At 33.7% G+C, this 19,625-nt stretch overlaps 1 protein-coding gene and 2 non-coding genes across 6 annotated transcripts in view; all 3 read right to left on the reverse strand.

Moving 5' to 3' along the window:
* Positions 1 to 951: 951 nt before the first annotated feature.
* LOC115456341 (torso-like protein) overlaps positions 952 to 19,625 on the reverse strand; it is a 61,297-nt gene continuing 42,623 nt past the window's right edge. For 2 of the 4 annotated variants that reach the window (XM_030185395.2, XM_037447749.1), the window contains 6 exons: positions 7,193 to 7,317; positions 6,312 to 6,536; positions 5,623 to 5,745; positions 5,114 to 5,288; positions 4,337 to 4,471; positions 952 to 2,321 (listed from right to left, as the gene is read on the reverse strand). In XM_030185395.2, the coding sequence (XP_030041255.1) occupies positions 2,061 to 2,321; positions 4,337 to 4,471; positions 5,114 to 5,288; positions 5,623 to 5,745; positions 6,312 to 6,536; positions 7,193 to 7,299 (1,026 nt within the window). In that variant the 5' untranslated portion in view covers positions 7,300 to 7,317 and the 3' untranslated portion in view covers positions 952 to 2,060. Of the gene's footprint in view, positions 2,322 to 3,439; positions 3,575 to 4,336; positions 4,472 to 5,113; positions 5,289 to 5,622; positions 5,746 to 6,311; positions 6,537 to 7,192; positions 7,318 to 19,625 lie in introns of all 4 variants that reach the window. The other 2 variants (XM_037447751.1, XM_037447750.1) reach the window with 2 other exon arrangements.
* On the reverse strand, positions 7,606 to 7,677 carry Trnad-guc. The gene has a single exon. It is a non-coding gene; the product is annotated as a tRNA-Asp (tRNA).
* Positions 7,937 to 8,050, reverse strand: Trnal-caa. The gene is made up of 2 exons: positions 8,013 to 8,050; positions 7,937 to 7,981 (listed from the first exon to the last, which is right to left on the reverse strand). It is a non-coding gene; the product is annotated as a tRNA-Leu (tRNA).

The raw sequence follows: 19,625 nt of genomic DNA on the forward strand, positions 1-19,625 counted from the left end.
GGTCTATAGAGGCAGACGCGCATGCGCCACGATTTTCTGATAACCCTGACGAACTTACAATGAGGATAATAATTAAATTATGAATAGGGTGGCACATGTAAATCCGCTTTGGTGGCGTAATTGTATAGTGCGCGGTATCACAACATTCTCAGGTCCTAGGTTCAAATGCCGAGTTGAGCAGTGATTTTGGGTTGTCCTGCTCATTGTGGGGACAGGTTCAGACCCTGGGAAGGATAAAGGTTACTTGTTATCCCGGAAAAACTCTCTCACGCAGGTGAAGCCGAGAGGAAAAGCTAGTAATATTATAAATGCGAAAGTGTCTGTTACACGCGGATAAACGACTGATCCGATTTTGATAAAATTTTTGTACGGGGAAAGCTTGAACTGTAAGAAAAGATAGGCTACTATTTACCTTGGGGACGTACTTGTGGTCTTAAACAAACTACACACAGACGCGGGGACAAAGCCTGCAACTGACAAGCAACGTTATTATACTATAACTTTTATCTGATATCAGGCAAGTGGCCGGTTTGACTTAATATATTTATAAATAATTGAATTTTCAAGTTTAATCACTCTAGGTTGTTTGAGGCTCAGAATTAAATTAAATGCGAGCGCATTTTTCCTACAAAGCGTGGTGATAACTTTATAAGAATCAAAGAGTAATCTCTCCCAGGAAATTTAACGCAACATTGCCTACATAGCATAAGCTAAGACAAGTTTAACGACACATTATCGGTCGACTCGGTTTGTTCTTTAAGATAATTGGAGATTCAAACAATGACCTCAATTACAATGATAACAATGATGTTATTGCAAGAATTTTATGATTAAAAATGTTAGGCGTGTTGTTGATTTTTTGCTGAAATGTAGGTTAGAACAGGAATGTGTTGCGTGAATCCAATAGTTTGGTAGGTAATTGCGCTGTTATTTATAAATGAAATACATAACTCAAGTCAAAAAACTGTATTTTATCACATTGTCTATAAACATTTCACAAAATATTTACATTATTCATTTTATATTCGAAATTAAATGCATTACCAAGGTTTATTTCGCATTTTATTTAGGCACATTGTTCTTTTATATTACATTATTATAGACCAAAACTAATTAACAGATAAAAATTTAGTTGATATTTGTCCATAGATGGCGTTATTACAAAATTACATTCAAATATTTTAATTGTCACAATCAATTCCATTAAACTATAAACAATTAAATATCATACTAATAGATTAATAAATAAGGCACTTATTCGTTTACAGGTAAGTAGTGATTTTTTTAAATATATTATGTATTAATTTTGATATGATTTAAAAATTAAATACTATTGTCTTTTCTAATTTGTAAACATCCTTTACGAAATAAATCATTATCAAAATTGATTTACATTTATTCAATCTTATCTTACATAAAAACGACATGGTCTCATTCATTCAAAACGGTTATTGTAGCTAAGAAAACGCGGAACAGACATAAATGCTTTTCTATTATAATTATTAGGAACGCCATCTTTTGAAACTTTATGTAACTACATGATAATTCATGGCGTTCTAATTTCTTATTGCGACATTTAACAGCTTCGCACTAATCAATATTTAACCCATCTCCTTTTGTAACAGGAAGGTATTAACTATGTCGTACTGTTCTACCAAATCTTTTATTACAATAAAAAGCCCTATACAAAACATTTCAATGGAAGACTGTTTTTTTAACTTTACGGGCCAGCCCGATATGTGTTTTCAACAGACAATAACATTCATTGTAAAATATTATCCGAATATTATAATTATTAATTATTTATAATATAACGAGCACTGTGTTTTATCCACAGGTTCAAAAATAGAACGTATTTTTTTTAAACTCGTTTCACGGCACGCATTTTAACTGCCAGATAAGGAAACCGAATAAAAACATAATTTATCATGCCCTTGTTAATGACGAAGGCGTGACAATTTGAAACTGGCTGCCTTATATGCTCTAATACACTTACAATCATTTGGACGTAATAATTAACTTAATACAACTATAATTAAACTATACCACCGATCCCTCTATCACATGTTACTCTCCCACAATTTCAAATAATTGTCTATGACTTCTTCAAACCACTTTTTCTTCTTACTGTCTTTGAAAGCCGGTGAGAGTGTTTTTAATTCTAATTGTAGTAACGCTTCGTTACCCAACAGAGAGTCGAGGTTTCTTAATAAAGTTGGCTCTCCGTGCAGTTTTAGCAGGCTTGGGTACGAGAATATGTAGTAGTGTACACGAAGACGTTTCATCGCCCAGTTTTCTACCGTTTTGTTACCGCTTGCCACCTGAAAATACCATTTTAAATTAGTATGAAAGTGTGGTACTACAATTTAGGAGACGATACAATTTTTTATAATACATTATAATTCATTAGATAAAAGAAGAGGTTTACGTTTAAATACTGTTTAATTTTAACGTTTTAAAGATATGATAGTCTTGTTACAAATGTTTTTTTATCTAGCTATATTTAACTGTTAATGTGTATTTACACTTCACTAATATTGCAAAGTAAGACATCAACTTTTTAGTTGATTTTTAACTTACCATACATGTTTTATTGTACGTTTACGAAACTTTAAAACCTAATTATAACATGTTCCTAATTTGATGATTTAATCATCGTATAATGCGCTGTCAGTTGTATTTAACCAGATTGATTGTACGAAAAAAGTTGTTGTGTTAATTAAAGGAAAACTAAAACATTTTGTAGGCAAACAAATCACGCAAGAAACAGTGCATATGATATGTATCATGGAAATGATTGTGCATTTAAAGAAGAATGTTTTATAAAGATTAAACGCAAATTAAACTATCTAGGAAATATTGTTGGTGTACGTATTCTTTAATAATCTTCGATATGTTGATGGCTTGGTATGATATGATAAAGATAAAAAAGGCGCACATTGCACACATTTGTTTAAATTAAGTTTATTATATTCCTGAATATGTTGAAGTTTTTTAAAAGTGAAGGTATGTGCAAAAATGTTTTCTACACTTGTCGATAGTAGCTCCATCTAGTGAATGGTCTTTGTAAGTCATGAAAATGAAATTATATATAATGGGTATAATACTTATATTTTAAATAACTGTTAAGATTATATTGTGTAGCTATTAAAGCTCATTAACAGTGAAAAATATTTGATATCGATAATGACAGTAACCTTAATGTATGTCACAAAAAAAGCTGCACAAATTCGTCGTTCGTTCGTTTTTTCACTAAAATAAACTTCAAACGGTTTAGTTTATATCAAATAAAGCAAAAAAAACTGAAGTTGATATGTAAAAGCATTCTGAAATTTTGAATTTGTTCATCTACTTTTGTGACTGACTCTATTATTTATACTATCTTTTTTTGTCTAATATTTTTCACTGTTAATAAAACGATTGAGATGTTTTTTGTTACCTTTATCTGTCCGATATGTTTAGCATGCCACGGCGAGAAGTAACCCTCCAATTCCTTGGCAGTGATATCCGCCACACCTTTACTCTTTAGTCTCTCTTTGATCATAGAGTATGCGGTTCTAGAGAACACAAACACCTGGAGTGGGAGCATAGACAACATTCACGCTTCTGTTTTTTTTTATCAGCGTGTACCCCAGGTAAAACCAAGGTGTGGACTGTTGCAAACTTCTTTTTAAAAACATTTCGCATACCCCATTTAAACATTATAAATATGCAAATTACTCCATCTTTTTCTTTAGTATAAAAAAACGATAAAATTGCAATCATGGCTTTGGCCATATTATTGACAACAGACATGGCTCTGTTATTTGAATTTAATAAAGATTTTGGAAAGATCGTGAAAAGAAATTGCGGACTTGCCTCCATGGCCGAGATCCTTTGCCTTCTCCTTTTTAAAAACGAGGAGAAAATACCAAATAAAAATATTATGCTGCCATGTTTTTTTTAATTGTGAATAAAGAATGTTCAGTTAATAATATGAGTGATCGTGAAAGAGTAATGGAGAGAATGCCAATGGTCGTTTTGATGTAGTGCTTATGATTCAGAAAAGAAGTTTTTGATCACGATGCAGTGATGACATCCAGGCACTAGGGATGTTTCATGCATTAAGTGGCCTGACTCCATAATACGTGTACAAATCATGCAGATAGTAAGACAATAAACATAGATTGTAATTATCAGTCATCAAATTAATTTCACAAGATTTAAATCAAGACAATTATCATGCTGATTTTAAGGTACCTAAATAAGTATTTATTAATTTAAAAAAAGCAATTGTCTGTACAAGTATTGTTATTAACACGAGCAGAATCAGGCCACTGTACAGAACAGTCCAAACCTTGATGGCGCCAACGTGTGTGGCGAACAGCGGTGAGAAGTAACTGGTCATGTCTTGCTGTGGTATGTCTGACACGCCTTTAGACTTGACCCGCTCTTTTATCCTGGCGTACACGCTCCTTGAATATACGAATACCTGGTAATATAAAACTATTGTAATAGTATAACACAAAATATTTTATAACGTAGAAATTGTAATTGTTTGTGGTTTCTTTCTATAAAGGAGGAGCCACCACATTTTGTAGGTGGTACGATATATTTTATATCCGCCCGGATAGTGATCACCGTAAACAAAGTTTTAAAACCCGAATTAGTGGCACACCTAAGGGTGTCGCGTTCCGGGATCAGCCTGTGTATATCTCGTCAGTCGACATTCTATTGGACTCCACTCCACTTACCATCAGGTGTAGTGGGGTTATAATATACTTTTTTAAAAATTGCAGTTGGTTATAATGGCGATAGCTGTAGTTTTAGCAGCATATGGAATTAAGAAACTCACATATTTTACTGCTTGAATAGAAGAATCTAATGTTATCGAGAGATACGGCTCATTCTGGTTATAATAAAGAAGCAACATTCGCTCTAAATATACATTACCTTCACGTTGTCTGTTCTCTAAAGGGAAGGACAGCAGACGCAGTACTTTTTTATGTTAATTCAATATAATCCCTAGTAACGAACGGTAAAGTTCTGTCCCAAGTTAAATATTGTCCTGTTACTCGACTTCAAGCGTTTAAAAACCTGAACGGAATATTCTAGAATATTTGAAACGTCTCACCTGATATAAGGAGTTACCGGTAATGTAGGACGCTATGTAGTGGGAGCCGTATTTGCGAATGAAGTCTGCTATGGTGGCTGTGTCGCCGATGGTGGACTCCTGGATTGCGTCGAAGACGACGTCTTCCACGCCTATGTTTGAGGGCAGGTCGCTTAACTTGGCTGTCTCGCGGAACCTGGAAGTGGAAATCGTATGGACATTCAAAGATAATTTATACGCATAAAAGACATCATCTGTTAGATATATTCTGTTTGGCACCAAAGTCGAATTCTAAATCTCGGAGTTGATGATTTTGCTTTTAAGTATTAAAATTATTCATACGTGCGATATGTAACCGTACAATATTACTTATCCTTGTTAGTTTCTAAAGCATGTGCGAAAATCATATATCCACCCTATTTGGTGAACAATAAAAGCAGGTTCATAAAACATTCTAAAATCTAACAGGTTTCACAAAATTCTACCTTCCTTAGCAAGATTAGAAAAGCCATATATGGATCCATCCTCACCTGGACACCCTGACGAGTACATAGCAGTGGTCACCGTTTATAAACGACGAGTTGATGCCCAAGTTCCGCGCCATAATGTCTGTGGGCCAGCCCGCTGTGAACGCACGCCATGGACGCTCTAACCTGAAAGAACAAAATTAGGATGGTGATAAGATTATAATATTTTAGTTAGGCTCGCCCCCTATCATGGGACGGAACACAGGCGAAAAGTAGATGCACTGGTCGCACCTTTGCCTACCTTTGGCAATAAAAGCGTTATGTGTGTACATTAATTTGGTGTAATATCTTTTGTCTCTAGTCCATCCTAGATCTATTTGAAATCAATATAAATAAATAACGGAAAATGTTATGGTACATGGCTCAAACTAGTTCAAGGTCAATACAGATCGAATAGAGGCTACATCGAAGGTATAAAGTTGATCTAGTTAAGTTTTAGGAGTTGTACAATATGGTAAAGGTTACATTTAATGTCAAGGTGACGAGCACAGAATAACGGGCCAACGGCATTTCGAGCTATGCAATTTTATGATTCTGGGTATATTAGTTACTGTTTCTGAGCAGGCATGTGGACAAATACGAAACATTAATGCACCAGCAAATACAGTTCTCTATGAAACAGAAGTACCGCATCGATCAAATCCAAGTTTATTTAAAGTTGAATACCGTGCCTCTCTTCAAGAGTTTCTCACCTCTCAAAACTAAAATCTCTGAAGTACGCTTGCAGTAGCTGCTTCAGGTTATCGCAGAACTCCATGTGGAAGTCTCCGTCGAAGAGTGTCTTCGGCTGGCGCGGCTTGGGCGCGATGGCGAACCGCTCCACATCTCGGAACACGCTGACCGTAGGCTCTCGGAACACCCAACCTTCTGTGTCGTTGCGCGGCACCACGCGCATGCATATGCTGAGGTAGCCATATCTGGAAAAGGTGGTAATGTGACCTATTAGGTAAGAGTCTGATTTGTGCAGAAAATTCATTGCGAATAACGAGTGCTAAGATTAAAACTGCTGTCCTTGATTGAGAATAATTTCGGTTTAAAAACAAAACTTATGTACCTAATTTAAAAATATTTCTATGGAACTAATCTGGAAGTATAATATTATATCATAAGAAATAAAAAAGGTCTTTTCTGAATCGATCAATTCATTACTTATATATATTATTCAGTTCTGATGTAACAAACATTAAAAAAATCGTCGAATTGAAAACGTCCTCCGTATTTTTAAAGTTGGTTAAATCTGTGTAACTGCATCCGTCAGGCTCATGGCATAAAAGGATGTTTTTAAGAAAATCTATATGAAATATGAGATAATAACAGCCAAATAGTTCGCAAAGCATAGATATGACCAAGATAACTTTGATTATTTTCCTATATCGATAATAGATGGCGCTGTTATGCATTAACGACCCAAAAAAAATTAAGCATGCGTCAAGTTCCTTCGCATATTTCACATAATATAATTTAAATTACAAATAAGCAAAAATCAACATTGTGGAGCTAAGAATGAAATGCTAATAGGATACAAAAGATGTCTGTACGAGATAATACCGACTTAAAACTATAGTAGTGTTACCTCATGAATATGTTGATTGCTTTGCCCACACCGAGCTCTGAGTCGAGTGTGGTGGCGGCGCGGCACAGTGCTACCGCCAATAGCAGCACTGTGTGCGTGCGCACCATCACACAGACACTGGCCACCTGGAATAAGAAAAAAATATTCAGGCATAAGTTTTTTTTATACGGCCCGGGTATTGAGATCCCACTGCATCTGATGGTACATGGAGTGAAGTCTAATATAGAATTTCGACTGACGAGACATGATTACTCCTCAGCAGTCGACACATTTATGCGGTACAATATGAACGGAATTGAAATAAAATTAAAAAATGAAATTTCTATATGTATATACTGTATATTCATTGTGTTTCATTGAATTATGTATTTAATAATAAAAAAGGTATATTTAAAAAACAAAAGAAAAAGAGTCTCTCCGGCGGGGAATCGAACCCCGGTCTCCCGCGTGACAGGCGGGGATACTGACCACTATACTACCGAAGACCTTGCTAGTGATGACGAAATTATAGTTTAAATTACCATATAAAAAGATTTTGTATTAAATATTTTTTAGGTTTTTTCCCCTTTTTCTTTTTACTTTTATGCTGCAGTAATAATTACTTCTTATAAATTAAAAACACAATTTTTTTTATGTATTATAATAAATGAAGTTATAGATAATCACATCAAAACATTGAAAATGAATTATACTTCAACAAAAATAAAAGAATATAATACAGGAAATATAAAAACAAAAAGATTTTGTCAGAAGTGGGATTCGAACCCACGCCCTCAGAGAGGACCAGAACAACTCATACCTGTCTAACAGGCAAGGAAACCTTGAGTCTGGCGCCTTAGACCGCTCGGCCATCCTGACAGTTGTGTTGTGTGACGAAATAGTTGTTTGCTACGCGTAACACATTATGTTTACTTACATCACACAGAGATGGCGCTTATCGTTTAAACGCGTCCCTATACTAAATTCAATACAAATTTCGTTGCTCTCTATATTTTCGGTTACAATATAATAAATTAAAAAAAAAAAATAATAATAAATGTGGCCTTTATTTTAAATATTGTAAATACACATTTTATTTATAAATCCTATTAAAAAGTATCACGATGTTTTCTTTTCAGACGCATAGAATACGTATACTTGATATTATAAATTTATTAATGAGCTATGAGTTCTGACATAAATCAAAATGAAGGTAAGCAAGCATCCTAGTTTTTACACTACCGAAGGTTATTAGTACGTTACTGATTTCAATTAAAATTGAAACAAATATTGTGGACTAATAATCCAATTATTCTCACGAAATGATAAATCTAAGAATTCAGTTTCCTCAGAGACTGTTGTATTACCTAGATCAATTCGGTCAATTGAAATGACAGAATTTGAGCCAAAATTAATAAATTATCTCACAATATGCACTACATTTTAAAAACAGTTTAACACAAATCAAGTTATATAATTTTTGTTTCTCGTGGAGTAATATTCTCTACACAAATAGCCAACCCAAACATGTACTTTTCGCATTGTATTGTCAAATCTAGCAAATTACCTGCAGTCAACCGTGAAGATTGCTCTACGTTACCTAATTACAAAGTAGAGCAGTAGGCAAGCGGTACAATTACGTTCGTTTTTAATTATTCAAACGCGAGAATTACATCTCGTGTTGCGTGTTTTAATGTTGTTTTGTTTTTGTTTGTTTTTTATTTTTTGTTCTTGGTTACGCAGTTGAACTTGGATATTTTTTTGCGATTTTATTATGAATCGACGATTCATTGTAAGACGTGTTATAAAAATATATTATGCCGTTCGAATGACGTGATGCTTTTAAAATATATAGCAACAGAAGGCAAAATAAGTTTGTAGAATTGTTGTCCGTCTGTCTGTGTTGGTACATAGATAACAATTCCTTGGAATTTAATGCAGTATTCACCTATGTATTGCTAAATGTTTAATTTAAAATATGGGCTCAATTTTATCGCGGGAAAATACGGGACTTTATCCGGGAAAATCTTTATAATTGGTATTGGTATTAAAAAAAAAAACTTTTTATTTACTGCATCCGAACCACCCAACCAATTTCGACGTGTAGGAATTGAATACGTTATTATTTCATTATGGAATCCATGATATATTTCAGAAAATAAATCTGTTTATTTGTTATCTACTTTTTTATATTTTTTAATATTATACAGTTATGTAACTACCATTACGTTAAAATAAGAACCTATAATAGGGTACGTTTGGAAACAAACTCAGTGTTCTGGATATTGTAAGGAACGTTGTATTATTCAAGAGTTTGAATAGCCCTTGACATGCTTTTCCAATACAATTATACTTAATTCTATTAATAACAGTAATTTACTTGCATTTTGCTCTTCATGAACCTTACTATGATGATATGATTATACCTTTGTGATAAATATATTTATATTAAGTTTCTTTTTAAAATTAGAATAAAAGATTACTTAAATCAATTTTCGTTCGTGATTTTTTGTTTGGTTCTTAGAGACTTTGGTCATGTTTTTTATAACAATTAAAACAGTTTTATTAGGATGGAAATAATACCTATAATATTTGTAGTAGTTTCACACGGCCTTTTCGCATATCACATACTCAGATATCGGCAGTATCTTAATAAAACGTAAATAAAACAAACCCGTTTTAAATAGCGAATGTACTTAATAAGCAATTTATAAACAATTATATAATGTCATGCAGTTTTAATTAAAATTATGTCATAATGTTTTTGCCGTGTCATAATAATATGCCCTTTATATCCTTGACTATAATTTTTATATCTACCTAAGTAGGTACCTTTAATATCACAGTAGCAGTTAGTTTTACAGTACAATCTAGTTGCCAATAGCCAACAGGCCTTAGAGGAGAGTAAGAAGGGGTGAACCGGGCAACTACTTAAAGGCTAGGGTTAAGGAGGGAGGTCCGCGCACTTAGAAGAAGGACCTTGCGCAGTATATTTTTGTCTTTACAAATGATTCTACAACAGGGGGGTATTTAATAATCGAATAATTAGTTGACTATATCACTTCTTGCGCAATATAACCCAGCGAGGACCTTTTAGGTCACCATCCTATTAAGCAATGTATCTCAAGCATCTTACCTGCGAAATTGTTGAAATCTGAGGACTATTTATTTTGCTCTCGCTCGGGGCTTGCGCTGGTAAAGGCTACCACAGCCACTCGATCTTTGAAGCGATAACTACAGTGTCTAAAGCATATCCGCAAGACCGGTGTGTTCGTATAAGCCGGCCCTGCTAGTCTAACAAACGTAATCACCAAAAAAAATAATTAAAGATAACTACAGAGTATGTTGAAGGTAATGTCCAACAACAAAAATGTATACTGATTATTGTTATTTTATAATACTTATTACAGGTTTTTAGTAAAATATCCATTGTTTATAGAAAGGAGGAAAACATAAATTTGAAAGCTATAAAAATCTGTGTGCCAAAAGTAGTTTTTTTTATTTATTAGCGAAGTAACATTGAATAAACACTTCCCAATCAACTATCAAGTTTTAAAGGACGTCGCTGTCAAATTATTTCAACGTATTTTACAAAATAATTATGTTTTCAAGTCTTTATCTGTGCTGGGGTAATAAGTTGATAATATTATTTATATTGATAATCAAGTTTGGCAGAGGATATTCGTAAAAAATCAATATAACAGAAGGCCGAATAAAGGTCAGCATATTATTAAATAAAAATGTTACGTTTACAATAAAGAATGGCTAGTATACAAATGTAATGCTGACCTTGCCCTGCCAACCTGCTCGAATTAGTGTCAATGTAATTGAGTTAGCGAAGATGTCCTGATCTTTAGGGCAAGGTCTGTTGGACGGCAATTACGCCATTATTACTTCTTTTTGAAATCTTTCTGAATTTTTTTGTCAGAAAACTAATTGCAAAGGTATGCTTATTAAAGCCAAAATACCCAAAAAATAAAAGTTATCGTGAAAAACTGAATCAAAATTTTCAAATTTAATATAAAATATTATTGCCTAACAAAAAAAAAATTATACCTAGTTATATCTAGACGGTCTCATACGCCAAACCGTGGTAGTCCTATGGCGTTGTTAGTAATAATGAGCAATATTTCTTAATCAAGCAACCAGCCTGTTCCTCTCATCATGTTTAAAATGTTTCACAAAGTGTAATAATTAAACTCTTAATATCATTAACCCGAATATTCTCAAGTGGCGCTCGGAGATGCACTTGAGATTTATAAAGACCAGCGCACATCGAGCAGTGGTGCAATCGATGCGATTATATTACGGCCTATTTATTATCGTTTGCATATATTAGCTGCAAAACGCAAAGTGAATAAAAGATGAGTATCTTATATTGTTATCATAAGAAACCGATCTGACGATAGTTACAGTCTTTTATGGGCATCGACAATACCAAAAGCACAGCGTAAACACCACCGCCTACAATATAACAAACTAGTTAGTTCGAAATAACTATATAAAAAGAAAGGAAATTACAGTGAAAACCGATTAGAGACATTGAAGGGACCATTGAATTTGGGCGCTATATCTGGTAGTCGTTATAAACGAAACTCTTTTTTATCCATTTATTTAAAGAGGTCTTACTATTTAGTTGTTATAACCGACGCGTCGCTGTAACCGGAGTCGTTACAACCGGTTTATACTGTACTTTAAACGGTAATATTAAAGTTCATTGTGCTAAGTGAACTGTGATGATAAAATATTTCTAAATAGCTAGTTGCGATATTACGCGATGTATGTATGTGCGCCGGGCTTTATGATGCAATAATAAAAATATTTTACGAGCACATGGCGCTTCTGTTCAAGCAATCGGACCATATTTGCATTTTAAATTAATTCGTTGTCTGAAGGCATTCGAAGCATTGTGGAGCAGATGGAAAGGTATTCAAGATGGTTTACGGAGAAGAGAATATAATGGATATTCCTAATATTATTTTTCAATACTATATTTGACACGCGGTGTTAAAACCCACCACAGTGGCCCACGTAAGTGTCGCGTTCCGGGATCAATCTATGTATATCGGGTTCCAACAAGCCGACATAATTGTGTCGACTGCTGAGGGGTAATCAACTCTCGTCAGTCGACAATCTATTGGACCCCGCTCCACTGACCATCAGGTGCAGTGGGGTCGCCTTATCGTGCAAAAAATTGGCTTTCCAATATCAAATGGAAAGCCAATTTTTATTCACATTTCAAACTTTATAAAACATTTTCGCAAACTATCACATCGCAAAATAAAGGAATTTAAGTATTGTAAAGTTAATTTTCATATTGATTTCGTTGGTATGTTTATTCCATAGCGAAGGTCAATTAGACCATAAAAAAACCTGTACGTATAAACCGCAACGTGTTTGTCTATCGCAAGTAAATAGGCACAAGGGAAAAAACGAGAACGCGATAAAAACTAGTTGATAACCATTCGAGCATATAGGCAAGGTTCTCGGAAAAGGATTCCTTTTTCAAAAACTCGCTTTCAATGGGCCTGGAGGGGAGTCTAGTCAAGACCTAGAATGAAAAAAAGAAAACAATATATTTTCCAAAAATGACACTTCTTATAAGAATTAACAACGATGTCCATACTAGGCTATGCTTGTATCGTGGAAATCACGATAAAAAGTATTTATTGCAATAAAAGTTTAATACAACCCAATGTAAAACTAGGAAAGAGGAAAATGTATTTATAATAGACAAGAATGTATTCCGTTCATCCACCATTGCACCACGAAGGTTAATATTTAGACAGTAAATAAGTTCAATCGTTTTATATCCACGAGTATAACGAAGTAACGACCAGTACCCAAACTTAGTAACCAAATTATTGCGTGATTCATGCTTACTTCAGAAATGTATGGTGTGCGGATTCCTAAACGTCTATAAATCATCTTTGAACAAATGTTAATACATTTGCATACACAGTAGATATTTATAACAAACCGAGCCATTCGGGCGCATCGGTACGGACAGCAGAAATAATTATAATCATTATGTTACTGCATGTGGACAGAATAAAGACTATAATAAAATGACGATTGTGTGACGCCTACGTTATATTATTAAGATAATATTGCCAAAAGAAAAAGATCGCAGCAACCAGCAACACGTTAGAACCAAGCCGTTTCTAACACATCGGTCTGAAACTCTTTAGGGACAGCCTATGTTGAGTAGTAGACTGCCTGTGGCTGTGTTTGACTTATATTTTTGTTTCCCGAGTTGGGTAGTTCTACAGATTTTGTTTTCTTTTTTATACAGGCACGGGCTAATTGTTTCCACTGCACCTGATGGTAAGTGGAGTGGAGTCCAATAGAATGTCGTCTGACGAGAGATGAAGACTCCTTGGCAAGAGACAATTATGCCGGCCTGTTGGAACCGGATATACACAGGCCGATCCCGGATCAAGACACACTTACGCGTGCCAATATGACGGGTTTCAACACCTTGTGTACGGTGGTGGCTATCCGGGCCGATATAAAATATATCCTACAACCAGCAAATTAAATTTAACAGAAAAGCATCGTTAAATCATTCGGTGATGAACACGTAACAAAGTTTGAGGTTATACGGAAAAAAAGTCATAAAATTTGCTGGACATTGCGTCTCGTTGAGGTCATTTTTTGCGGCTAATTTTGACATTGTTCTTAGTGTCCTAGACGTGCCCCTGAGGTTGACAAAATTAATGTGCTCAAAAAGCCATCTGCTAAGGTCATTTAAAAAGTTTACGTCATAGAATAATTGTTACTTCACATAAAAACAAATGTTAATAATGAAATCACGTGTTGTCTCGACTTCGTTTAACCTAGGTTTTTAATATCTTAGTGTGAAACAGTTAGGTAAAGTCAGTCAACGTTAGGTATTAAGTTAGGATTATAGCGTATTCAAGTTAAGTTTTTATTGATTTTGTTATGATTGTTCACTTTACAGTCAATGAAGGCTACGTACATATATAGCAAAAAGGGGATTAAAACTTTTTTCCATTTGACATCCAAATAAAAAAAAACTGTGGTCAGGTTAGTAATTTTAACGACGATGAAGATATTCTAATTAATCAACTTATTCCAAACATGCTCAGCATCAAACTTTTCCCCTTTTCAGGTCCATGAACTGATTATGTGCTTCAACACTAAGATATTCCGAAGTCTAGCCGTAGACTAAATTAATAAACTGATTTTCGTAATGCTTTGCAGAAATGCTGTGTACATTTATCGGGTTACATAAAGGGTATTGCGAGAGGAACTTGCGAAATTAACGGTCAGATTCAGTAGCTAGGCATAGACATTGGTAACTACCATGTCGAATTGTCTATGGCGTAAAAGTTATGGGTTATTGGTATTCGTCAATGTATGTTTGGAGAACTATTATTATTTGCTAGTTTGTACTGTGTATGATCAAAATCTATCTTTCTTCACTTTCATTGTGGAAGCGGACGGAGCGGGCGACATTTCTATTGAACAGATATTTTGGTAGGTATATCCCAAGATTAAGAGCGTTATTGGGTATGATATCTTAGTAACTATATTTGACGTCACATTTTTTCGGAATGCTTTATTATTATGCGATGTGCTGTGAAACAACAATACAAGTGAAAAAATTATTGATTTAAAATTTCAGTCGACATTTTCGTTAAACTGCACTCTTGCAAACATCACAGGCAAATACTGTAATAAATTCTTCAAACGATCTTTAATTGAATAGTTTTTGTGGAAGCTTACACAATTCTTTGACAAAAGATTAAATTGTGATAGAAAAAATGCTACAGTAGTTATTATGCGTATCGGAATGAGGCAACAGCCTCTGATATCGAACTCTCGGTAGTTAATAATACACATTGAACTGTAGAGAATTAACTGCGAGTCAGCGACAAAACGTTACTACCAGTTAATGTACTTTACTATGAAGTATTTTACTTATTTGTCTCCGTAGACATATTGTTGAGAGGCGGGTTGGAAATATCTGTGGTCTTTGTCGACTAAATAACAGTTTTACCAGCTTGTCTTTATATAAGTAAGTATTAGCTATTAAATGAAATATGTGTTGATGTTTCTTTAAATCCAGTAATTATATTGGTTTTAATGTGCTTTCGTATTCAAAGACATCAATGCTTCCAGGGCTGCTTGGTAGGACCAACAGATAAATAAGTAATTTAATTTGATAACTTTAGAGATAAAATATTTTTTGATAACTTCTTTTTCGTACCGTACTTTGCACCCTAACTTTTACCACGCGCCTTCGAATTGAGCTCAGAGTAAAGAAAATATAGCTGTATTCAAACAAGTTAAAAATATATCACGTAGAATGTTACGTAACACTTACGAAACTACGACCTGATCTAAATTCTTCCGCGTTGGTCAATCATATCATAATAGGGTACAATAAGGTTCATTTTAATATAGATTTTAATAGTGAGAGCATTTATTGTAACAAATACAAAATTATAAAATAAAACGGTGAAAATCCTCGGAATCCCTTTAGAAGCATAGAAGAAATGTTTTAATAGCTAAGTAAAATATACGTATAATATTGATGTTTACATATCCTCAGATTAAGTTTTTTAAATAACTCTCAAAATATAGATTTATATAATTCAATAAATCAGCAACATTCATTTGTTTTACTTAAGACTAGACAGAGAGTAGATGTAATTGGTAACAATTTACATTTTAATAAAATATAACTCAAAGCAAATGCAAATAGACTTATACTTTTTACTATAACATCTGTTGTACAATTTGAGAGTTTGAAAATGATGTACCATTCTAAATCATTTAAAAGATATGACTTACTCGGAACTCGTATTGCAATGCTATATAAAATTGTCGCGAGATGGTGTAACGCACGGATCCGATCTACGATTTACGCATTTTTATTTTGACATGGTCGCCATGAGTAGATTTCTCTTTTCAATTGGTAGAAAATCAGAACTTAATTAGGAGTGAGGTTGAGCATGAAATTAAAATGACTGCTTTGGGACGCCATTTTTGGGTTTTTTGTTCAACGTTGACCGTACAAGAAATTATTTTCGTATTTAACCACAAAACTGCAAGATTTTTATTTCCCTAGTCAGGGTTTATTTTGATTTTATGTTAATTTCCAGGATTTCGTTGAGGACTAAATTTGATATTAAATATTTTTTCTACTTTTTTACTTGTTGTGAGGACCGACTGTTTTATTAATATTAAACATTATTTTTTGTAAATATATTGATACGCTATAATTATAGTTCTCATACAAGTACCTTCTGTAAAACTGTGGAGTCTTTATTATAATAGTAGGGACAGAAGCACTAATTTGACAATGATAAAAAAATATTAAACAATAACCAAAATAGGATCCTATAATTATAAATCCTATCACCAAACAAGAAATTCCTAGAACAGCTATAGCTAGAACAATAGCACTTTTATAAAAAGATAAAAAAGACGTTCACAAGATCAAGACTGATTCACGGGAAAATAATAATGATTAAGCACCTAGAACGGTCAAGAACAATATTCTCACGTGGTCTGCAAATGCCATATCGAATGTCTCATACGTAAGCTACCGCGCATTTATGACTTCGTACAATGGGATCTGTCAAGTGATTGGACACGCTTGTTTAACAAACGTTAACTTTAATATTAACATTGTTAGATTGCTATTTGGGTGTTGGTTGATTAAGTAGGCATTAACTGGTTGATGTTGACGATAATAAACACCATGCAATTGGAATACGAATGTATTTCAGTTCTTCTCTCTAAATTGAAGAACTAATTATCTAAATTCACTTTTATTGTATCAATGGATACGGAAATAAAATTTGGAGAAATAAATCACGTGTTTTCGAATTTGGTATGTCTATTAATGTCAATTTGTGCCTTTCTTAGCACCCGATTCGCCCACTCTATGAGGTCAATTTATGTCAACGAAATTGATATAAAGACTGCAAATAAGTTCGTTAATGATAGCACAATAATTGGCATATTTTAACGAATATTTGCCGTATTTGGCAAATCAAAATCCCAACGCAAATATTTTGAAAAATACCTAGTGTATTAAGGTAAGCATATCTTTTTAAAGAGAATAATGGAATTTTGATCTTTTTCCAATGTATGTATTTTATTGTTTAACATTATGTTAATCACAAAGGCCGCATAGCTATCGGCTGAGTGCTTGTTATTAGCATCTGTCGGCACTTTAAGGAATTTATAGGCACGCCATTTTGCAAAACTGGGGCGTATTGAAAATATCATGTGCTACTTCTATGTATGTCCAAGTACGTTGTATTGGGTCTTGGTTAAATAGTTGATAATCGTGCTTATATTGTTGGACACATTCTTTATACGCTAACTATCATAACTAATTTCTGTTTTTGAGCTTACGTTTCTTTTTAATACTTTTATTAAATAAAAATAAAATAATAGGCTTTATTCATCACGTAGGCGAACATAGTTGCACTTATAACATGTCAAGGCACAATGAGAAGATTTAATTATTACTTAAATTAAGTTGCTTATATAACTAAAGACATTTTATATTGGATATAAAATAAATGATGAATACAAAGTAAACAAAGCAGCCAGCTCGGGCTGGCAGGAAAGTTATTCTTTTATTATGTTATTTATACAACAAAATCGCTCATTTGAATACAAAGATATAAACTTAGAATTAGATAACGCAAAAAGCTGACGTATTAAGAATCAATGAGTACTTATCTACGTCATAATTCTCCAAGAATTCTCGAACCAGGTTACAACCAAGTATGGCGTCCCTATAAACTGGTAAATTTATGTTCCTCGTGCGTTTAACAATCTTTATAAAAGGATGAAAACATTTCGACTCGGCGCGCATGAATCATCGACGTTTCCTGCAGGGACTTGCAGTAATTTAATGGTCTTATTGCTGTGGACGGAAGCAGGGATTCATTTTGATGTATTTATGTTGTAAATATCAAGGTTCTTTAACGTGGTAATCTTTGGAGTTATTGCTCTGATTCAGAAACTTCTTTTACTGCACTTGTGTTTATAAGAGGCCGGCTAGGTAACACCGATGTTTATTTCTGCCACCAACGAACATATTGGAAGCATTGTTGGGTTTTGGTTTGAAGGTTATTGTAACTACTAGGTAGTATTATGATATGACATATTGATACTTAACATCTAATGTTTTAGGGTGACGAGGTCGTCGATAAGGTTTACAACTGTTCTTTTTAGATGTTGGAAACTTTGTTAGTATTATGTGGTAGGTAATTTCTATTAACTTATTTGTGCATTATTATATATTTATTACATTGTTGTTGCTGTTTATGGGTAGTCGTATTGTGTGGGTAGTTTATATGAAAACCGGGTATAACTTCTATGGAAAGTAGTATTACCAATAATGTGATATTGACAAGTTTTCAATAATCGTAAAAAGCTGTATGGTTAGGATAGGACTTGATAATTCGAGGGTCCTACAGCCCCTATTTATTATTTCTGAATTCTTGATACAATGTTGTTGGTCATAAATTATAAGTATTCAAAATGATCGTAATGCTTATTGTAGAAAGTGTAGTTTAAATACAAGTCTTCTTGTAAATTAAATTTACATTACAATTTAAATTTCGAAATAATTCATTTACTTAAACAAAAGAAAGACATCAAATCAGGCTAGATAATCTAAGAGAAATCGCAATATTCAACAATATGGCTTCGATTTTATAATTTTCAAGGTTGATCGAAGTTTTCAAGTTTACAAAACAGTGTTCTGACTCGAAATGAGCAATATTGAAGGCGTCACGTCCAATGCGGATATAGTTGTCATAACAAAATATATTTAAAACCCACCATTACCGTGTTTAAAAGTTCATTGGCGTAAATTTCTTGGAATAAAGGAGTCAGAATTATACACAACAATTAGGAAGGAGTTGGTTGAAAATTTCGGAGGTTCCAATTTCCCTTATTCCGCACTCCTTTCTTAGACCTTGTCCCCTTTAGTTTTTAACGGCAGTATAATGGGATTGTGAATCAGGAGGCCCTAGGTTTGATTATCACCAGCAGGTCATGAGGTTCTTTTTCTATGAATTTGGCCGAGATTGACGTCTTCAGAAGTTGTCAGGTAGAGGACAAGTCGTTAAAATATAGCCAAATGTTTCGATAATATGTTTGAAATCATCTGAAACAGGATAAAGAAGGTGGGAGGAAGATTTGAGTACTCTAAAAATATAGTCACATATGAAACTAAAATAAACGCGACAAGATTTTCGCTTTGAAAAAAGGTGGCGTACAGATGCTCTCAACTTCTTACATACATCATACTATCACGCCTTTATTCCATAAGGGTAGGCAGAGACTGCTCAATTCTGGCACTTCTTTCACCTTCATAAATATTGTTATGTATTCCCGATGTTTAAGGACGCTTTTGAGTTGGCCTTAAACAAGATTGTCAGATATGTCACAT

This window comes from Manduca sexta, chromosome 7 (assembly GCF_014839805.1).
Source record: "Manduca sexta isolate Smith_Timp_Sample1 chromosome 7, JHU_Msex_v1.0, whole genome shotgun sequence".
Taxonomy (NCBI): Eukaryota; Metazoa; Arthropoda; class Insecta; order Lepidoptera; family Sphingidae; genus Manduca; species Manduca sexta.